Source organism: Procambarus clarkii, chromosome 11 (assembly GCF_040958095.1).
Source record: "Procambarus clarkii isolate CNS0578487 chromosome 11, FALCON_Pclarkii_2.0, whole genome shotgun sequence".
In the NCBI taxonomy this organism is placed as follows: Eukaryota; Metazoa; Arthropoda; class Malacostraca; order Decapoda; family Cambaridae; genus Procambarus; species Procambarus clarkii.
This window is the reverse complement of record NC_091160.1, coordinates 50,061,903-50,079,979: the sequence shown is the minus strand read 5'-3', so window position 1 is coordinate 50,079,979 and position 18,077 is coordinate 50,061,903. Positions and strand designations below refer to the sequence as shown.

Here is an 18,077-nt window from a genome sequence, read left to right as displayed (position 1 = left end):
GAGAAAGAGAGAGAGAAAGAGAGAGAGAAAGAGAGAGAGAAAGAGAGAGAGAAAGAGAGAGAGAAAGAGAGAGAGAAAGAGAGAGAGAAAGAGAGAGAGAAAGAGAGAGAGAAAGAGAGAGAGAAAGAGAGAGAGAAAGAGAGAGAGAAAGAGAGAGAGAAAGAGAGAGAGAAAGAGAGAGAGAAAGAGAGAGAGAAAGAGAGAGAGAAAGAGAGAGAGAAAGAGAGAGAGAAAGAGAGAGAGAAAGAGAGAGAGAAAGAGAGAGAGAAAGAGAGAGAGAAAGAGAGAGAGAAAGAGAGAGAGAAAGAGAGAGAGAAAGAGAGAGAGAAAGAGAGAGAGAAAGAGAGAGAGAAAGAGAGAGAGAAAGAGAGAGAGAAAGAGAGAGAGAAAGAGAGAGAGAAAGAGAGAGAGAAAGAGAGAGAGAAAGAGAGAGAGAAAGAGAGAGAGAAAGAGAGAGAGAAAGAGAGAGAGAAAGAGAGAGAGAAAGAGAGAGAGAAAGAGAGAGAGAAGAGAGAGAGAAAGAGAGAGAGAAAGAGAGAGAGAAAGAGAGAGAGAAAGAGAGAGAGAAAGAGAGAGAGAAAGAGAGAGAGAAAGAGAGAGAGAAAGAGAGAGAGAAAGAGAGAGAGAAAGAGAGAGAGAAAGAGAGAGAGAAAGAGAGAGAGAAAGAGAGAGAGAAAGAGAGAGAGAAAGAGAGAGAGAAAGAGAGAGAGAAAGAGAGAGAGAAAGAGAGAGAGAAGAGAGAGAGAAAGAGAGAGAGAAAGAGAGAGAGAAAGAGAGAGAGAAAGAGAGAGAGAAAGAGAGAGAGAAAGAGAGAGAGAAAGAGAGAGAGAAAGAGAGAGAAAGAGAGAGAAAGAGAGAGAAAGAGAGAGAAAGAGAGAGAAAGAGAGAGAGATAGATATATATATAAAGAGAGAGAGAGACGGAGTCGCGGAGCGTAGCTACATCTCCCCTTCCTTAACGAAAACGCACTGGGTAATGGATGCCCAACCACTTCCGTCGGGTCTGAGGAAGTAATGGCCTACCCTCCGGGAGGGGGAGATATAACCAAAACTACTTGGAAATGCACTTCAGTTACCCTCTAACCAGTGACCAGTACGCACACCCCTCCGCAGACATTGAAAAATGCTTAAGGGTAAAGGTTCACACCCGTCCAACTCTGTCACCTATACACTCCATCACCAACTGTTTGCCTCATCTCATTCACAACTTAAGAGTGACTGCTCTCTCTATTCCTCATTATCCTCCTCCTACACACTTCATACCATGTATGTCCCAACTATCACCCTCATGCTCCATCTCCAAACACAGATGCATAACTCGAAGAAATTAGACTTGAAAAAACGATTAAGCCAAATGGACCACATCCCTCCTGCTGGTCTCTACTCTCTCATCCTCTCACACTTAGGGCTTCCTGTAGGGGGGAGCTAATGGGTTGTCAAAAACCGCAAATGACCCCGAGCAGTCTCACGACGAGGGGAAGCTCCCCTCACCATTCCATCCCTCCCTCCCTCCCTCCCCTACCCCTCCACCACCCCAAACATAACAGACTATGTTGGGACTCCTCTCGTCTACACTCAGCCTCTACTTGCTTACGATCATCAAAACTATTATCCTCACACAGGATTAAGTCTACGCCAAACACACACATATTCATTTACTCCTTCCTCATATTCCACTCTTATCCTTGTATTTCTTACGCTACCACATACTCTCCTACACCCAACAACATGCCATCCCCTCTTTCCTGACCACATACCCAAACACACGGAAAAAGCACCCCAAAACCCAGAGGACTAGAACCGTGCGCACCACCTGCTCACCACATACCTCCGACACGCGCCAAACTTCAAGGAAATTCCCCCCAAACCCTTTGTGACTAGACACATACGCGCCATCTGGCACCCAACAACATAACCTCCCCTCTTTCCTGACCACATACCCAAACACCGGACGCTCACACGCGTCCAACACGCGCCAAACTTCAGGGAAAATCCCCCAAAACCCTTTGTGACTAGACACCTGCGCGCCACCTGCCCAGCTGACACTCACGAGTGCCACCTGGGCAGATGGCGCGCGCGGTTCTAGTCACATATTTCACTACTGGTATTCGTCCAGCTCAAAATAAGGGGAAAAGCATGTTGTCTTGCCCCGGAGGAAAACCATGCTGTCTGTGAGCACCAGACCAATGCCGTGTGCCCACTGAAGCTGTGAGATATCTACCGAATCTGCGTACAAAACCCAATGTTTTGTGTACTAAACGATGCTTACACAACTCCATGCTGTGAACTGTCTGCTTTGTTGACGGTGCTGAAAACTCAAAATTGCTGACAACTGCCATGTCAACTATGAGTTGGACCACCACCACATGTACACAAGGCTAGGAGAGACGTCAGTTGCTGCTGTATTGTGCACCGTTGTGAACTTTTGCATTAAAATGCTTGTGTGCTTTGCAAAATTAAAGTAATTAGTGATTTTTTAACTAACATTCGCAGTGCAGTAAGTTTTTAGTATGCTAAGGAACATTAAAGTGATAAGTTTACATTTATGCAGTAAAAATGGCAAATATACCTCAGTTTCCAGCATTTGATCTTTACCAAACATGTCACGGGTAAACCAAATGGCTTAAAGGGTTTGAAAATTTGTTAATAGTTTCAGACATCAAAAGTGTTGAAAGGCATGCCTTTTTTCTTCATTATGTAGGTGATCGAGTTTGTCCCATCTTTGACACATTGAAAGACACTGGTGGTGAAAAAGATTACGACACTGCCAAAGACAAATTAACTAAACATTTCAAATGTAGACAAAAAACAATGGAAATTATGCATTTCAGGAGAGCCAAACAACCAATGAAACTAGATAAATACCACACACATCTACAGGACTTAGCAGCACATTGCGAGTTTGCTGATGTTGACAAATCAAACGGTAAATAATTGAAACATGCACGTCTCCGTCGAAGAGCTCTAGAACTTTATGAAAGTTCTCTTACCAAGATACTGGACATTGCTCGTCGAATGGAAGATGTTGCACGTGATGCTCTTGTCATTGAGTGCAGTGCCAACAACGGTGCTGCCAGTGTCACTAACTGATGGGGTACGTAAGGTTCAGGGAGGACACCGTGATAGAAGATATCATGGCAAACCCAACAGCAATTTGAGCCGGGAACCACATCACAACTGCGGTCAAGGAACAAGACTCAAGCAGTCACAACGACTCACATCAGAGGGTATCAACAAAAACTTACAATTGTGGAGGAGATCACCCACACCAAGATAATGCTCATCTTGCTCAAGGTAAGAAGTGCTGATTGTGTGGAAAACTAGATCATTTTGGTGCCATATGTCGTTCCACACTAAGACCACAGTCAGTGAACTAGAGTACTGTACGATGGTCAGGTCATAGGGGTCGAGGTGGCAAACAATATTGCACCTCTTATCCCTTGTCGAGTGCCACTACGAGAAATTAAAAAAAACAGTTCACAAAGCTTGAGAACTGCAATGGTAAAGCGAAATCTAACCTTCTCTAGTCAGAAGGACGCTCTTACTCCTGTATGAGGCTGTGAACACTTCTATATCTGCTTTGTACACCCTTCACCACGATAGTCACTGACCACAAGCCGTTGGAAACAATATTCAATTATCCGAAGTACAAACCACCAGCTCACATTGAGAGATGAGCTCTTCGCCTGCAGAGCTACAACTTTACCGAGAAGTACCAAGCCGGGTGCAGAAAATCCCGCCGATTACATCAGTCTACGTCCTGCCAACAGTTTCATTACCACCAAGCATCAGCAAGTTGCCGAGGAATATGTACACTCTGTAACCCGTGATGCAGTCCCCAAGGCTCTTTATGAAATCCATACGGCGACCACAGAGGATCCAACTCTGCAAGCAACAGTGGATGCATTGACCAAGAAAAAGTTTCCATGCATCCCACCCCCCAGGAGTTGACCAAGATGCATTCAAAGCCCATGAACGCATCCAGACAGAGTTAAGCGTTACACAACAACGCGACACTGCTGCGAGGTACTCTTATTCCAGCCGTTCAACAGCGTGCTCTGAAGCTTGCACATCAAGGACGCCAAGGTCTTGTTAGAACCAAACCGCTGCTACGAGAAAAGGTGTGGTTTCCAGGTATTGATCGTCAAGCAAAGGACAGGTATGATGCCTGTGTCCCTTGCCAAGCTCTAGTGGATACTTCAAGACCAACACCTCTACAACCTTCACCACTACCAGCTGCACCATGGACTAAAGTATCAATGGACTTCTGCGGACCACTACCAACTGGATAGTACTTTATGGGAGTCATTGATGATCACTCGCGTTATCCAGAAGTAAAAAACACTTCCACATCTGCAAAGGCTGTCATCCCGAAACTCGACAAGATCTTTTCAAATTTTAAGATTCCTGAAGTTAAGACCGATAAGGGAACGCCATTCAATGGACAAGACTTCGTCAACTTTGCCGAGCACATTGGATTCAAACATCGCCGTATGATGCCACTACATCTTCAAGCAAATGGAGAAGTCGAGAGATTCATGCAACCTCTCACGAGAGCGGAACGCTGTGCTCATGCCGAAAGATGATCCTGGAAATAAGCTATGAATGCTTTTCTCAGGAACTACCGTACAACACCGAATGGAACACTGGGCAAGTCGCCTGGTGAACTGTTTGGACGTCCTATGAGGATCACACTACCTGTCATGCCAGCTGAGGTAACGGATAAACGTCTCGCTCAGAAGGATGTACTGGCCAAAGGCAAAATGAAAATTTCTTATGATCAACATGCAAAGGAACAATTCATAAAGGTTGGACACTGTTCTAGTTAAAAAGAAAAACTAAAAGAGGGAAAGCTAGATATGCCGTATGATACAACACCATATAAAGTGATTAGTGTAAGTATCAGTAAAACAGTGAGTAATAAGAGTTCATAGTATACCACACAATATGGCTTATTTCAAAGTGACTCCAATTAGTTTAGAAAATGATGAAGTGCAAATTCGTACAAACGATAAAGAAAAAAATAGTTATAACTAAACAATTTATCAAGGGATTTTTTTTTTCTATATATACAAGAGTCGTTACATTCTTGTACAGCCACTAGTACGCGTAGCGTTTCTGGCAGGTCCCTGGAATATGATCCCCTGCCGCGAAGAATCTTTTTTTTTCATCCAAGTACACATTTTACTGTTGCGTTAAACAGAGGCTACAGTTAAGGAATTGCGCCCTGTAAATCCTCCCCGGCTAGGATACGAACCCATGACATAGCGCTCGCGGAACGCCAGGCGAGTGTCTTACCACTACACCACGGAGAAACAGGAGGCTTCCTGTTTAAGGACTCGTTCTAAACGTCCTGTTAAACGCCCTACGCGATTTGATTGTGTTCCTATGTAATGCAAATTATTTACTTATGCTAAATTGAAATTAAATAGTTTGAATATTGCAGAGCTTACTCAATATTTTGTAACTGTAGTGGTATGTCATTTTTATTTAACACTTCATATTTTAAACACTGATATCCGGTGTGGTAAAGATTAAGTTGTGTAAATTCTTTGTGTGCTTTATGTAAAATTTATGCAACATCTTTTGATATGTTAATAACTCAATAACTTTGCTTTGTGCTACAAGTATGGTAGACATCCTTTATTCATTCTTTTCAAAGTAAAGGAGGGATGCCATGTTCATAGCAAACGGCACCATCCGTTTGTAAGCGTTGCGTTTCATACGCCAGTTGTAAGTAAACAGAGCGTACAGGACGCCCACCTAACTTGGACGCTGCTAGTCATGTACTATTACATGAACTAAAGTCAGTAACCAAGCAATGGCTTTATCAACCCTACAACCAAGACTTCCCCAGCAACACAACACCACAGCCCACATTAACCGAAATACACGGAGACGGCAGCAAGACTAACCCGCATCGTCTACATCGATCTAAAAAAATTGTGGCGGCCTGCTAGCACCTACCTACCCAGCAACCCAAGCAAAAGGACCAAGTTGTATCAAGACTTACTCCAGCAGTCTGCCAAACCAGAACCAATTTAAAGCACCAGACTTCACCATCCACCCTTTAAGGGGATGGTGACTTAATTTTCCCCGTTTTGATTTTTTTTAAATACACAGGAGTTCTTTCAGTCTTGTACAGCCACTAGCACGCATAGCTTTCGGGCAGGTCCTCAATCCTAATACTCCCTGGATTACAACCCACCAACTCTTAACAACCAGGTACCTATTTTACTGTTGGGTAAACAGAAGCTACAGTTTAGGATTGGCAGCCAGAAAAATTCCTCCAGCGAACCCAGGCCAAAGCGCTCGCGAAACGCCAGGAGTTTTACCACTCGCCAATTGGTGAAAGCCATATCCGCCTCCGTAAAACTGACGTAACATTTCTTCAGCACCACAGAAGATAGATTAGCTTCATGGAAGAGGACAGCTGTCTTCACCTCGTCGCCCCGACTCCAGACCCTGCCTCCTCGCCTAGTCGGCCCGGTGTTTAAAACCCTCTGTTACACCATGCAGCTGGGTTTAGCCCTGGTCATATCTGTCTTCAAAGTTTCTTCTCACTGGCTATTCTTCAGCTATAGACACTTCCCCGTTCATCCGAAGGGTATCTTGTCCTATATCTCATTCAGGCTCCCACCGACCCGCCCCCACCGGCATGGTAGACACTTTACTTCTAACCGTTTACTTGAATACTGAAATTTCTCCACCTTAATTGCTAAGGTCTTTACCTCTTTACTGCATCTGACGTTATTGATAACATGCTACCAAGTACCTTATACTTGCCGCTCTAGTACAGTTAACTCAATGAAATCCTTTATCTTGTTGATCCTAACCTCATCAGGAACAAACTATACTCACGAAATAAACGAAATTGTAAGCACAGCTCAATTCCAAGGCAATGTCAATTAAATCAAAGTGAAAAATCGAAATTTATGAAACTTCAATTTATCAAATACATTCGGAAACACTGAAATGGAATCTTAACATTTAGTGTAGTGTGTGTGTTGCTCTTACATGCAACAGATGGCGCCGTTTTTCAAAAAAGCATGTTTTTACCTCACTGGTGTTGCATCTATAGTAGGTATATAAAAACATGCGCCTATTGGAATGCAACGTTGTGTCAATTTCAAAGCAATTGGTAAAAAGGTTTCGAAGATTTCACTCACATGACAACACATGAAAAAGTTAAAAATAAACATGTTTTTCCTCGTCACAGAAGTGACATCTATATAGTATGTATATAAAAACCCGCTCGGATGCGAATGGAAAGTTGTGCAAAAAAATTTCAAATCAATCGCTGACGAACTTTCGGAGATTACCGATTTTGAACAAACGAACATTTCCATTTATATAGATAGATTACCAAGGCCGCTCGATCCCAGAGAGCAAGGCCAAAGCCGTCATCCTTGAACATTAAAGATCTTACTCTAGCAGCAAGTTCCACGGACACGGGATCTAACATGGAGAAGAAACTCCAATACTGATCACAGTATGATCATTCACACTAAAATACACTAAACTAACCTGCTGCTCATCGTGTGTCGGGTATCACCTCCTCACTTCCCTGACACACTCGTAACTACGTCCGTCCACTGAAGTGCGAGATTACACACTGAAGAGCAGCCGCTTCCCTCCCCGACTGCATGCACACTTGTCCACCAATCACCAGCCATCAGATTATTCCGCCAGCCAATAGCAACTTGCCATATGAACCACCAACGAATCAGATTTCAGCTCATACCCAGTCCGAATTACGGACCTCGTCTTCCAACACAGCCCGTCCTCCAAACGAAGATCCAAAAGTGATTCCATGCACCCGCCAAACCCCCTGTTTATGAATGAAAAGCGGTTTACACACAACTCACAACTGCTGACGTTCGAACATATCCGGAACAAGTGCTTCACTGATGAATTTTGTTCGAATCTCAACGCTATAAATGCTTCACCCACATACTACAAATACAAATAATTGCCAACAGAACCTAAACACCTAACCTAACCTATCCTATGCCTATATATACACAATATGCTAATATATTATAATATTAACTTATACTTGAGAAAATTCCCGTTTTGAATGAACAGCATGTTAAAATTTATGAATGCGTCTGTGGGGTTGACTGCTGAATGTAATGGACTTGAGTCGAGGACGGGTTGTCCAACAATAACAAATACTCAATAGCGTAGGACTGTTGTTTCAGCAGTTATCATTTTCCTAAACAAAAATAATTTTTACTCAAGACAATATTTAAAAAAGCTTATTCACTAGGCATGTATTTGCGATTGTAAATGAACATAATACTTAGACTATATATATTTTAAAATTGCAAATGAGCATCATACATTAGTAGGCTCAGCAGCGAGGGTCGGTGTTGCTATAGCATCTTTGTTTTTGTTTAGAATAATATACGAAAGTATAGTTCTTCAATAATTATGTATACCCCATACTCATCCTGTGGACGGTATTGGACCCCAATATCCATATTGTGCTTAGTATTGGACCCCCATACCCACCCTGTGGATAGCATTGGACCCCCATACCTACTCTGTGGACAGCATTGAACCCCATACCCACTCTGTGGACAGCATTGGACCCCCATACCTGTCCAGCAGGCGGTACAGGAACGGTTACATCCACACTTACTATCTACAGTTAGCAAACTATGAACATTGGGCTAAAATTCTTCGTAGTGGATAATTGTGAATGAAATATTTGAACAGTTGCTGTAAATTTGTTTTAGATCTGTTTCTAAATTCACGAATCTTTTTGCACTCCATGGCATAGTGACGAAGAATGTGTGAATAGGTTTGCTGACACAGTTTACATCTGGTCAGGTCTATATCAGCGGGTAATGGAAACTCACAGGGATACTTAGAATTGACTCCAAGCGAAGAATTAGTAACTTCTAGCAGTCTGCTGGTTTTATTGGATGATCCACAGCTGTGTGGCTCTTTTTGCATTACTAGTGGCTTTACATGAATGTAAAACTTCAAGTCTCTGTACTCTCATAAACCCTATGTACCTTCTTGTATATAAATAAATAAATAAACTAATGTAGTAATTTGCCTCAGATCTATAAAGTTGGAGTATTTTGTGCATTATAGTTCTCAAGTTGCTTATAGGCAATCCAAGCAATTATAGTCAACTCTTCCTATTGAAAGCTGATTCTTTGACTATTAGTTGGCAGAGTAATATAATGAAGACAGATTCATTAGTTCTATTATGCAATTGGAGGCCAACTAAAGATGGTATCCACGTTAACTCTCATTGTTGTTATATCAAGCTATAGACACGTGTATGCCAAGTATGTCATAGGGTGTTTAGCGTAGTTAAAGATGATAAAGACTTCCTTAGAATTAATGTTAAAATTAATTAGAATTAGAATTTAGAATTGAACATGAATATAAGAACTCCTGTATATATATATATAAAAATAATAAAATAAATGACAAGTTTGGAAACACGTCTACATACATGAAAGTCCAGGGAGTATTACAAGTAGTTTACTCTGAAAGGTAGAGTCCAAGCTTCGTTTTGACGTGCGCGCGCGCGCGCACACACACATTAGGAGAAAGGAGCAGGAGGGTGAACACAAGGTACCATCTGGGAGGTGAAATCCTGCAAGAGTCAAATAGAGAGAGAGATCTGGGGGTTGATATCACACCGAACCTGTCCCCAGAGGACCACATCAAAAGGATATCATCAGCGGCATATGCTAGACTGGCCGACATAAGAACTGCATTTAGAAACTTGTGTAAGGAATCGTTCAGGACCCTATACAACTTATGTCAGACCAATCCTGGAATATGCAGCTCCAGCCTGGAGTCCATACCCAGTTAAACACAAGAATAAGTTAGAGAAGATTCAGCGGTATGCCACCAGGCTCGTCCCGGAACTGAGAGATATGAGCTACGAGGAAATGCTAAAGGAGCTGAACTTCACGTACCTGGAAAACAGTAAAGGGGAGACATGATAACAGTAAGGGGAGACATGATAACCACCTACAAAATTCTCAGGGAAAATGACAGGATGGACAAAGGGCGCGTTATCTCTGGAAAATTAAGTTGTTCAATGTCAACCATTATTTTTTGACTAGTTGTAAAGTTTTGTTAAAGTTTAAGTAAAGTAAAGTTTTGACTAAGTTGTAAAGGGCTGCAATTGTTCCAAGGTTCAGTACTGTAGCCTAAATAGTAAGGGAGATTTTTTGTTTTTGTTTTTATTTTTTTTTCAACGAATTTTACACATTTTCAAGTGTATATTTACAACCACACCTTTCAGATATATTCATTCTATGACACTTTTCTGACACATTAGCATATAATAAAGGATCTATAGGAGGGGATTTTCCAAAACGTCTTTAGTTTTCCTATTACAAATAGTCTAAGTTCCCCCCCAAAAAATTATGCAAATTAATCATGTTTATTGCTATTTATAAAATCAATAAATAAACTCAGGAAAAAACGCTTCCTTGCGATTTTAGAGACATAAACTTTACATATAAGGTGTAAGTTTCATGTAAGTTGAATATAAAATGAATGATATATTTATTTTCAAGTAACATAAACGTTCAAGTAAAAAATAAAATCTAAGGTGTTGCCATCTGTGGCTGAGGTTGACATCAATCAATTTCCTCCAAAATTGACACCCTTACAGATAGACTTAGGTGCAGTCAGGTGTATAGGTTTCATGCAAATCGCTGTATAAACAAAAGAGAGAGATAAAATTTAAAAAAAACAAAAACAAAGAAAATTTGCCTTTTTTATAACTAAAATTTTTTTACTAAAACTAATTATAATTTGTTTTTAATATAAGCTTTTGTGATAGCTGAGAGTCATAGACATGATTTCAGTTGACATTTTTGTTTGATAATCGTTTTTGACCATTTTGGAAAATTTTTGACACATAATTCAATATTTTTTTTCTCCCTTCCCATTTATGCTACGATACTGAGACTTGGACCAGATGAAACCCTTTCCATATACAACTTGTAAAAAAAAAGTTTGATTGAAATCGAACGAGTTTTCATTTATTGCATATTTTGGGCAAATTTGGAGATAACGCCCCATAACAGTGCATATTTCTGGACTGCCAAAAAGCCTCAGATACAGTACCGCACAGGAGATTGCTATTCAAACTTGAGAAGCAGGCGTGAGTAAACGGAAAGGCTCTAACATGGGTAAGGTACTATCTAACAGGAAGGAGCCAGAGAGTAACGGTAAGGAGCAAGAAGTCAGTAACGAATGGAGTACCTCAAGGATCAATGCTAGGACCAGTTCTGCTTATAATATACATTAATCATATGTTTACAGGAGTCCTATATGTCAATGTTCGCGGATGACGCAAAATTAATGAGAAGGGTTGTGTCAGATGAAGATTGTAGGATCCTCCAAGAGGAATTGAACAAGTTGCAGAGATGGTCAGAGAAATGGCTACTGGAGTTCAACACGAGCAAATGTACAGTTATGGAAATAGGATTAGGTAATAGGAGACCAAAGGGCCTATACACAATGAAGGGAAACTACCTAACTTTGACGATTTGAGAATAAGACCTGGGAGTGGACGTAACACCTAATCTGACTCCTAAAGTACATATAAATAGGATAACGACAGCAGCGTACTCTATACTGGCGAAAGTTAGAACTTCATTAAGAAACCTAAGTGAGAAGGCTTTTAGGGTGCTTTACGCTGCCTACGTGAGACCAGTCTTAGAGTATGCCATGCCATCACGGAGTCCCCAACTCAAGAAACACATAAGGAAACTGGAAAACGTTCAGAAGTTTGCGACGAGGCTTGTCCCAGAGTTATGAGGGATGGGATATGAAGGGCCCCTGTAGGAACTGAATCTTACGAAACTAGAAAAAAGAAGAGAGAGAGAGGATATGAAAGGAACATAAAATACGCAGGGGAATTGACAAAGTGGAAATAGATGAATTGTTCACACATAATAATAACAGAACGAGGGGACATGGGTGGAAGCTGGAAACTCAGATGAGTCACAGAGATGTTTGGAAGTATTCTTTTTAGCATGAGGGTAGTGGAAAAATGGAATGCACTTAAGGAATAGGTTGTGGAAGCAAACACTATTCATAACTTTAAAACTAGATATGATAGGGAAATGGGATAGGAGTCATTGCTGTAAACAACCGATGGCACCAAAGGCGGGATCCAAGAGTCAATGCCCGATCCTGCAAGTACAGATAGTTAAGTATACACACACACGCACACATGCCTAGGAGACCAGGTACATATGATGTAAGGCGTGTGAAGTGGCAAGCAGGGCTGGTCCCCTCCACCACCTCCCCTTTCTTATGTTTAAAAACAAGTCATTACAGAATGGGTAGCCTGTCCTATATCCCCAAATCTGAAGATTTTTTCCACCTTCCATAGTGAGTTACTCACACAAAGTAACGCAAAGTAATGAAACTAGGCAGTGGAAACAGGAGGCCAGACACAGGATACAGAATAGGAGATGAAATTTAATGAAACAGACAGAGAGAAAGATCTAGGAGTTGATATCACACCAAACCTGTCTCCTGAAGCCCACATAAAGAGAATAACGTCTGCGGTATATGCGAGGCTGGCTAACATCAGAACGGCGTTCAGGAACCTGTGTAAGGAATCATTCAGAATCTTGTACACCACATATGTAAGACCAATCCTGGAGTATGCGGCCCCAGCATGGAGCCCGTACCTTGTCAAGCACAAGACGAAGCTGGAAAAAGTCCAAAGGTATGCTACTAGACTAGTCCCAGAACTAAGAGGCATGAGTTATGAGGAAAGGCTGCGGGAAATGCACCTTACGACACTGGAAGACAGAAGAGTAAGGGGGAACATGATCACAACCTACAAAATCCTGAGGGGAATCGACCGGGTAAACAAGGATGAACTATTCAACACTGGAGGGACGCGAACAAGGGGACACAGGTGGAAGCTGAGTACCCAAATGAGCCACAGAGACGTTAGAAAGAACTTTTTCAGTGTCAGAGTAGTTAGTAAATGGAATGCACTAGGAAGTGATGTGGTGGAGGCTCACTCCATACACAGTTTCAAATGTAGATATGATAGAGCCCAGTAGGCTCAGGAATCTGTACACCAGTTGATTGACAGTTGAGAGGCGGGACCAAAGAGCCAAAGCTCAACCCCCGCAAGCACAATTAGGTGAGTACACACAGTGTCACAGAACGTAACAACAACACTTCCGAGGTAACTGTGTCTGTGGTATCCCCTCTTTGTCAACAATAAGCCCCCACCCTACTCACACTCACACACACACTCACTATCTATCTATCTATCTATCTATCTATCTATCTATCTATCTATCTATCTCTCTCTCTCTCTCTCTCTCTCTCTCTCTCTCTCTCTCTCTCTCTCTCTCTCTCTCTCTCTCTCTCTCTCTCTCTCTCTCTCTCTCTCTCTCTCTCTCTCTCTCTCTCTCTCTCTCTCTCTCTCTCTCTCTCCCCGAGATAGTGAAGGATAGTGATAGTGAAGTTGTCTATCACTTTTTGCACATCTGGGGGTATGTTTCCTCCAGCGTGGTCGAGAGCTTACTGGAGTGTTATGCTAATGGGTTGTCAATTTTCTACCACCCGCTCTCCTGCGCGCTTCCCCCTCTCTAATCACCAACCACTCATCAGCCACTGAGTGTCTGTAACATTGTCTAGATTATGGAAGGTCCACATCAAGCTGTTTATTCAGCGAAAGTTTAAAAAAACAGGTTGACGGGTAGGGTGTTCCATGTCAATGTTGATAGGACTTTTGCAGTACAAAAGGAGGTGCGTGTACCCCGTGCTGTGCCTACCAACACAAACGCATAACTATATCTCTGGTACATTTGTAGACCAGCGCCCAAACACATACACTCCCATTATGCCTGGAGTCTTAAAACCACACAATAGCCTAAGATCTCCTCTCTCACCCACCTATCTGATCAAAATGTGGATCTCACCCCATTTCACTCTTGTCAACCTGAAGACTAGAGGGTAGCTAGTCATCTGAGCTAGCTCGCGTGCTCATACCCCATTACCGTCGCCACCACTTCCGCTGGCACCCCCTCTTGATCCGGGAGTCCCTCCAGCAACAACGGTTGCGCGTCCATTATCTGTCATTTTCTCAAGTCAATTACCTCGTTCACAATATCAACATCAAACTAAACTAACAGGGAAACAAAGATACTTTCCATGTCTCTTCATTAGTAATTATTTATTATGCGAAGTATGCCCAAGATTACCATCAAAGTGCCTTCGGGATGATGGGCAAATAGCCTCAGCTACCATCATATTTTGTACGGTCGTGATGGTCGAGTGGTTAAGGTCTCCTGTACACCAGTTGCATAGTGCTCCGAGCAGTATAAAATACTATGCCCATGATTACCATCAAACAATTACATACCATTGGTATGTAATTGTTTGTCAGCTGTCTCGCCCCCTTTATGAACTGGTGTCACTTTTGCTTCTTTAAGAATACCAGGAAACGTATGACATTCTACAGATTTGTTGAATAGCAGAGCTGTGGGTATTGCCAGAGCAGGGGCAGCACTCTTATATATCATAGACGGTATTCCATAAATGTTCACAGCTTTGGTTTTAAGTGATTGAATTATGATAATGTCTGTCGGGCTGACCGGTAAAAGGAGTAGAGAATTAGGATAGTTGCCTGTGAAATGTGTAGTAACATAAATCAGGTTCTCTGGGATTTTTCTGGCAAGGTTTGCACCAATTAATGAAAAGAATCTATTGAATTCAGTTGCAATATCTATGTCTGTTGCAAGTATGTAACCAACTTTGGAGAGTTTTATCTGATTGTTATGTGAATGTTGTTTAGAGCCTAGGATGTTAGAGATGGCTATCCATGTACTTTTATCCTTTTATCTATCCATGTATCTGTTCTCAAAAAAAGAAGCTTATTCCATACATTACAAAGCTTTATTCCAATATTCTTATAACGTTCTAATAGCTGATTAGCGTTGAGTAATTTGAGGACGTAGATGTTTTTGGGTAGTTGAACCCCAAGCACAGATGTCATAAATGAGATAAGTATATATAAGAGAGAAATAAATTAAAAGGTACAAATATCTGATTTTAGAAAAATGCCCAACTGATTTAGAAACTTGAATGTGGCCATAGAAGTTCAGCTTGTTGTTGATGAGAACACTAAATAATTTATCATCTACTTGTTGTTATTGTTGTTATTTATGATTCGCTACCTGGAACAAAAAGTTCCAAGTAGCACGGGCTATGGTGAGCCCGTAGTGTCATCTACTTTGTTACTAAATTGAAATATTGTTAATTCTCAGAATAATTTTATCTTAGGATTTATTATCAAACAAATTATAGAATGTTTTATCAGTGTTAAGGGTGAGTTTGTTAGCAGTTAGCCAAAGATGGACTTTATTGAGTTCAGTATTAACTGTGTCATTCAGAAAAAGAGGATGAAGACTGGAGAAAAGGAAGGTTTTGTCATCAGCAAATAAAATTGGCTTGAGGTTTTGAGAGGCATTTGGAAGGTCATTAATGTAGATGAGAAAGAGGAGAGGGAAAAGTATACTGACATGTGGAACACAAATGTTAATGGGTAGGATGGGAGAATTCGATTCATTCACAGAAACATACTGGAGCCTGTCACTAAGGTAAGCTTGAAGGTATTGGAGGAAGTGATATCTGACTTCATAATGTTGTAGTTTAAGAATGAGATTATTGTGGTTAACAGTGTCAAAACCTTACGTAGGTCAGGGAATAACCCAACTAGGTACTCATTTTTTCAAGAGTAGCATGTATCAAGTTCATACTAATCAATGCATTATAGGTGATTTTTTGGGGTCTGAAGCAATATTGGCAAGAGTATATTGTGTTTAGTTACATAGGAGTAAAGTTGCTTGTATACTAACTTTTGAAATAGTTTAGACAAGATTGGCTGGATTGATATGGGTCTGAAATTGTTGACATCAGTGAGATCACACCTCTTAGGGACTGGGCTATTTTTTTTAATATCAGGAATGGTGTGGAGTTCAAGTGATTTGTTGTAGAGCAATTTACTGGCCATAGCATGAAAGCTGGAGGCTTTTTAGTAAGTTAGAGTTTGTATCTCAGCCAGGGCACCTGACATTGTTTTAAGAGAAAGGATAGTATCATTAACATCAGAGGTGTTAGTGGAATTATACAATATTGATATAATAGACTATAAACAATATGTTTACCAGGTAAACTCAGGTAAGTATATTGTTGAAGTTTAATGACATGTCTAAAGCTCTAAATTAGCTGAGTGAGGTACAAAGATAGGAGCATGTGCACACAGGTACATACATGGGGTCCTTTGTGTGTAACAATGTGTTACACATACGGGACTCTTGTGTGTAACAATATTTTTACAATTTGCGTACCTTGTGTGTAGCAAATGTTACCTTTGGGTAACTTGTTTGTAATAATAACTTACACTTGGGTCCCTTGAGTGTAACAATATGTTACAATTGGGTCGCTTGTGTGTGTGTGACAATATGTTACATTAGGTCCCTTATTTGTAACAATAGGTTTCACTCGTGTCCCGTGTCTGTAACAGTATGTTACACTTGGGTCCCTTGTGTGTAACAGTATGTTACACTTGGGTCCCTTGTGTGTAACAGTATGTTACACTTGGGTCCCTTGTGTGTAAAAATATAATACACTTGGGTCCCTTGTGTGTAACAATATTTCACACTTGGGTCCCTTGTGTGTAACAATTTTTCACACTTGGGTCCCTTGTGTGTAACAATATTTTAAACTTGGGTCCCTTGTGTTTGATAATATGTTACATTTGGGTTCTTTTTTGAGTAACAATAAGTTACAATTCGGTCCTCATGTGTTTAACAAAATGTTACACTTGGGTTCCCTTGTGTGTAACATTGTGTTACACCTGTGTCGTTTGTGTTTAAAAATATGTTACATTGTGCCCTTTTTGTGTCCGTTTGACGTTCAACTGGTGGTTCACTATTCTCTACATTCATCCATGTTTCGGTAAGTGCAATAATGTTTATTTTTTTCTGTGCAGACGGGAGCATTTGAAGCGTTTGTTTTGTTTCTTACACGCTTAGACTTGGACTTAGAATAACTCTTTAGAGTCGGGCAGAGTGCCAGAGTTGTGGAAGGTTGCTAATGTGTTACCAATTTTTAAGAAATGAGATGGATCACTTGCGTCAAACTGTCGGCAAATTAGCTTAATGTCTATTATGAGAAAGTTACTTGAATCGATAATTGCAAATATCATTCGTCTTCATCTTGAAAAACATTAATAAATAATTCCCATTATGGTTTTACAAATTATGTATTTAGATTATGCAGATCAGTTTTGATCGCCATACTATATAATGAACATAAATTCACTGGAGAAAGCGTCCGGCGAAGGTTGACAAAGGTAATCCTCCCTTGTTATATTAGGTCGGTATATTAGATCACAACTCCAACTATAGCCAGTGCTACATGGACATTTCGTTCTGAGTAGCTAGATCTAAAATAACAAGCAACAGGTCACAACTGCATATCACCAGACTTCACCTGACAAGATTTAGTACATAAAACCGTCGACGCCACTCAGACCTTCACTTGCTTGCCCAGTCCTTTCCTGGTGGCACTGATGCCTTACTCTCGCCCGTTGATGTAAGCATGATCAAGACTAAGCCATCTGTGGAGACTTTCTTCTCGTCCAACAAGTTTCAGATGATGGAAGAGCAAGTGAGTGTACTAGAGCTCTACGCAGCCATGATCTCCAAACTCAGGCGTCGCAATATAGGCTTGCACCGATGTGTTATGTCGAGGAACCTCAAGAAAAAAATGCAGCTCAATTTAGTAAAGGACACGATGAAATTTGTGAAATACCTACGTAGCGATAGTCCTTCCTCGTAGCTGCTTCCTACAATACATGTTCCAATGCTCTCCTCAGTAAACGATAACCCATCTGTCAATGGGATACACAGACGAGGACAATGTTGGAATGACCAAAAAATCTATGCATAAAGGTTCGTTAGTAATAACACACCTGGTGTTGTTCTTCAGGTATATCGTGCTCTTGTTAGGTTTGGTCGCCATACCATTCTATATCAGGTTTAG

The 18,077-nt window shown here is 41.1% G+C and overlaps 1 protein-coding gene across 4 annotated transcripts in view; it reads right to left on the bottom strand.

The window, feature by feature from the left end:
* Positions 1-7,719, bottom strand: part of LOC138363490 (uncharacterized) — a 117,133-nt gene extending 109,414 nt beyond the window's left edge. Inside the window, exon 1 of one of the 4 annotated variants that reach the window (XR_011228102.1) lies at positions 7,527-7,701. Coding sequence is in view for 1 of the 4 variants with exons in the window: in XM_069322840.1 (XP_069178941.1) it covers positions 7,527-7,537 (11 nt within the window). In the remaining 3 variants the exon portion in view is untranslated. Of the gene's footprint in view, positions 1-7,526 lie in introns of all 4 variants that reach the window. The other 3 variants (XR_011228101.1, XR_011228100.1, XM_069322840.1) reach the window with 3 other exon arrangements.
* Positions 7,720-18,077: the final 10,358 nt, after the last annotated feature.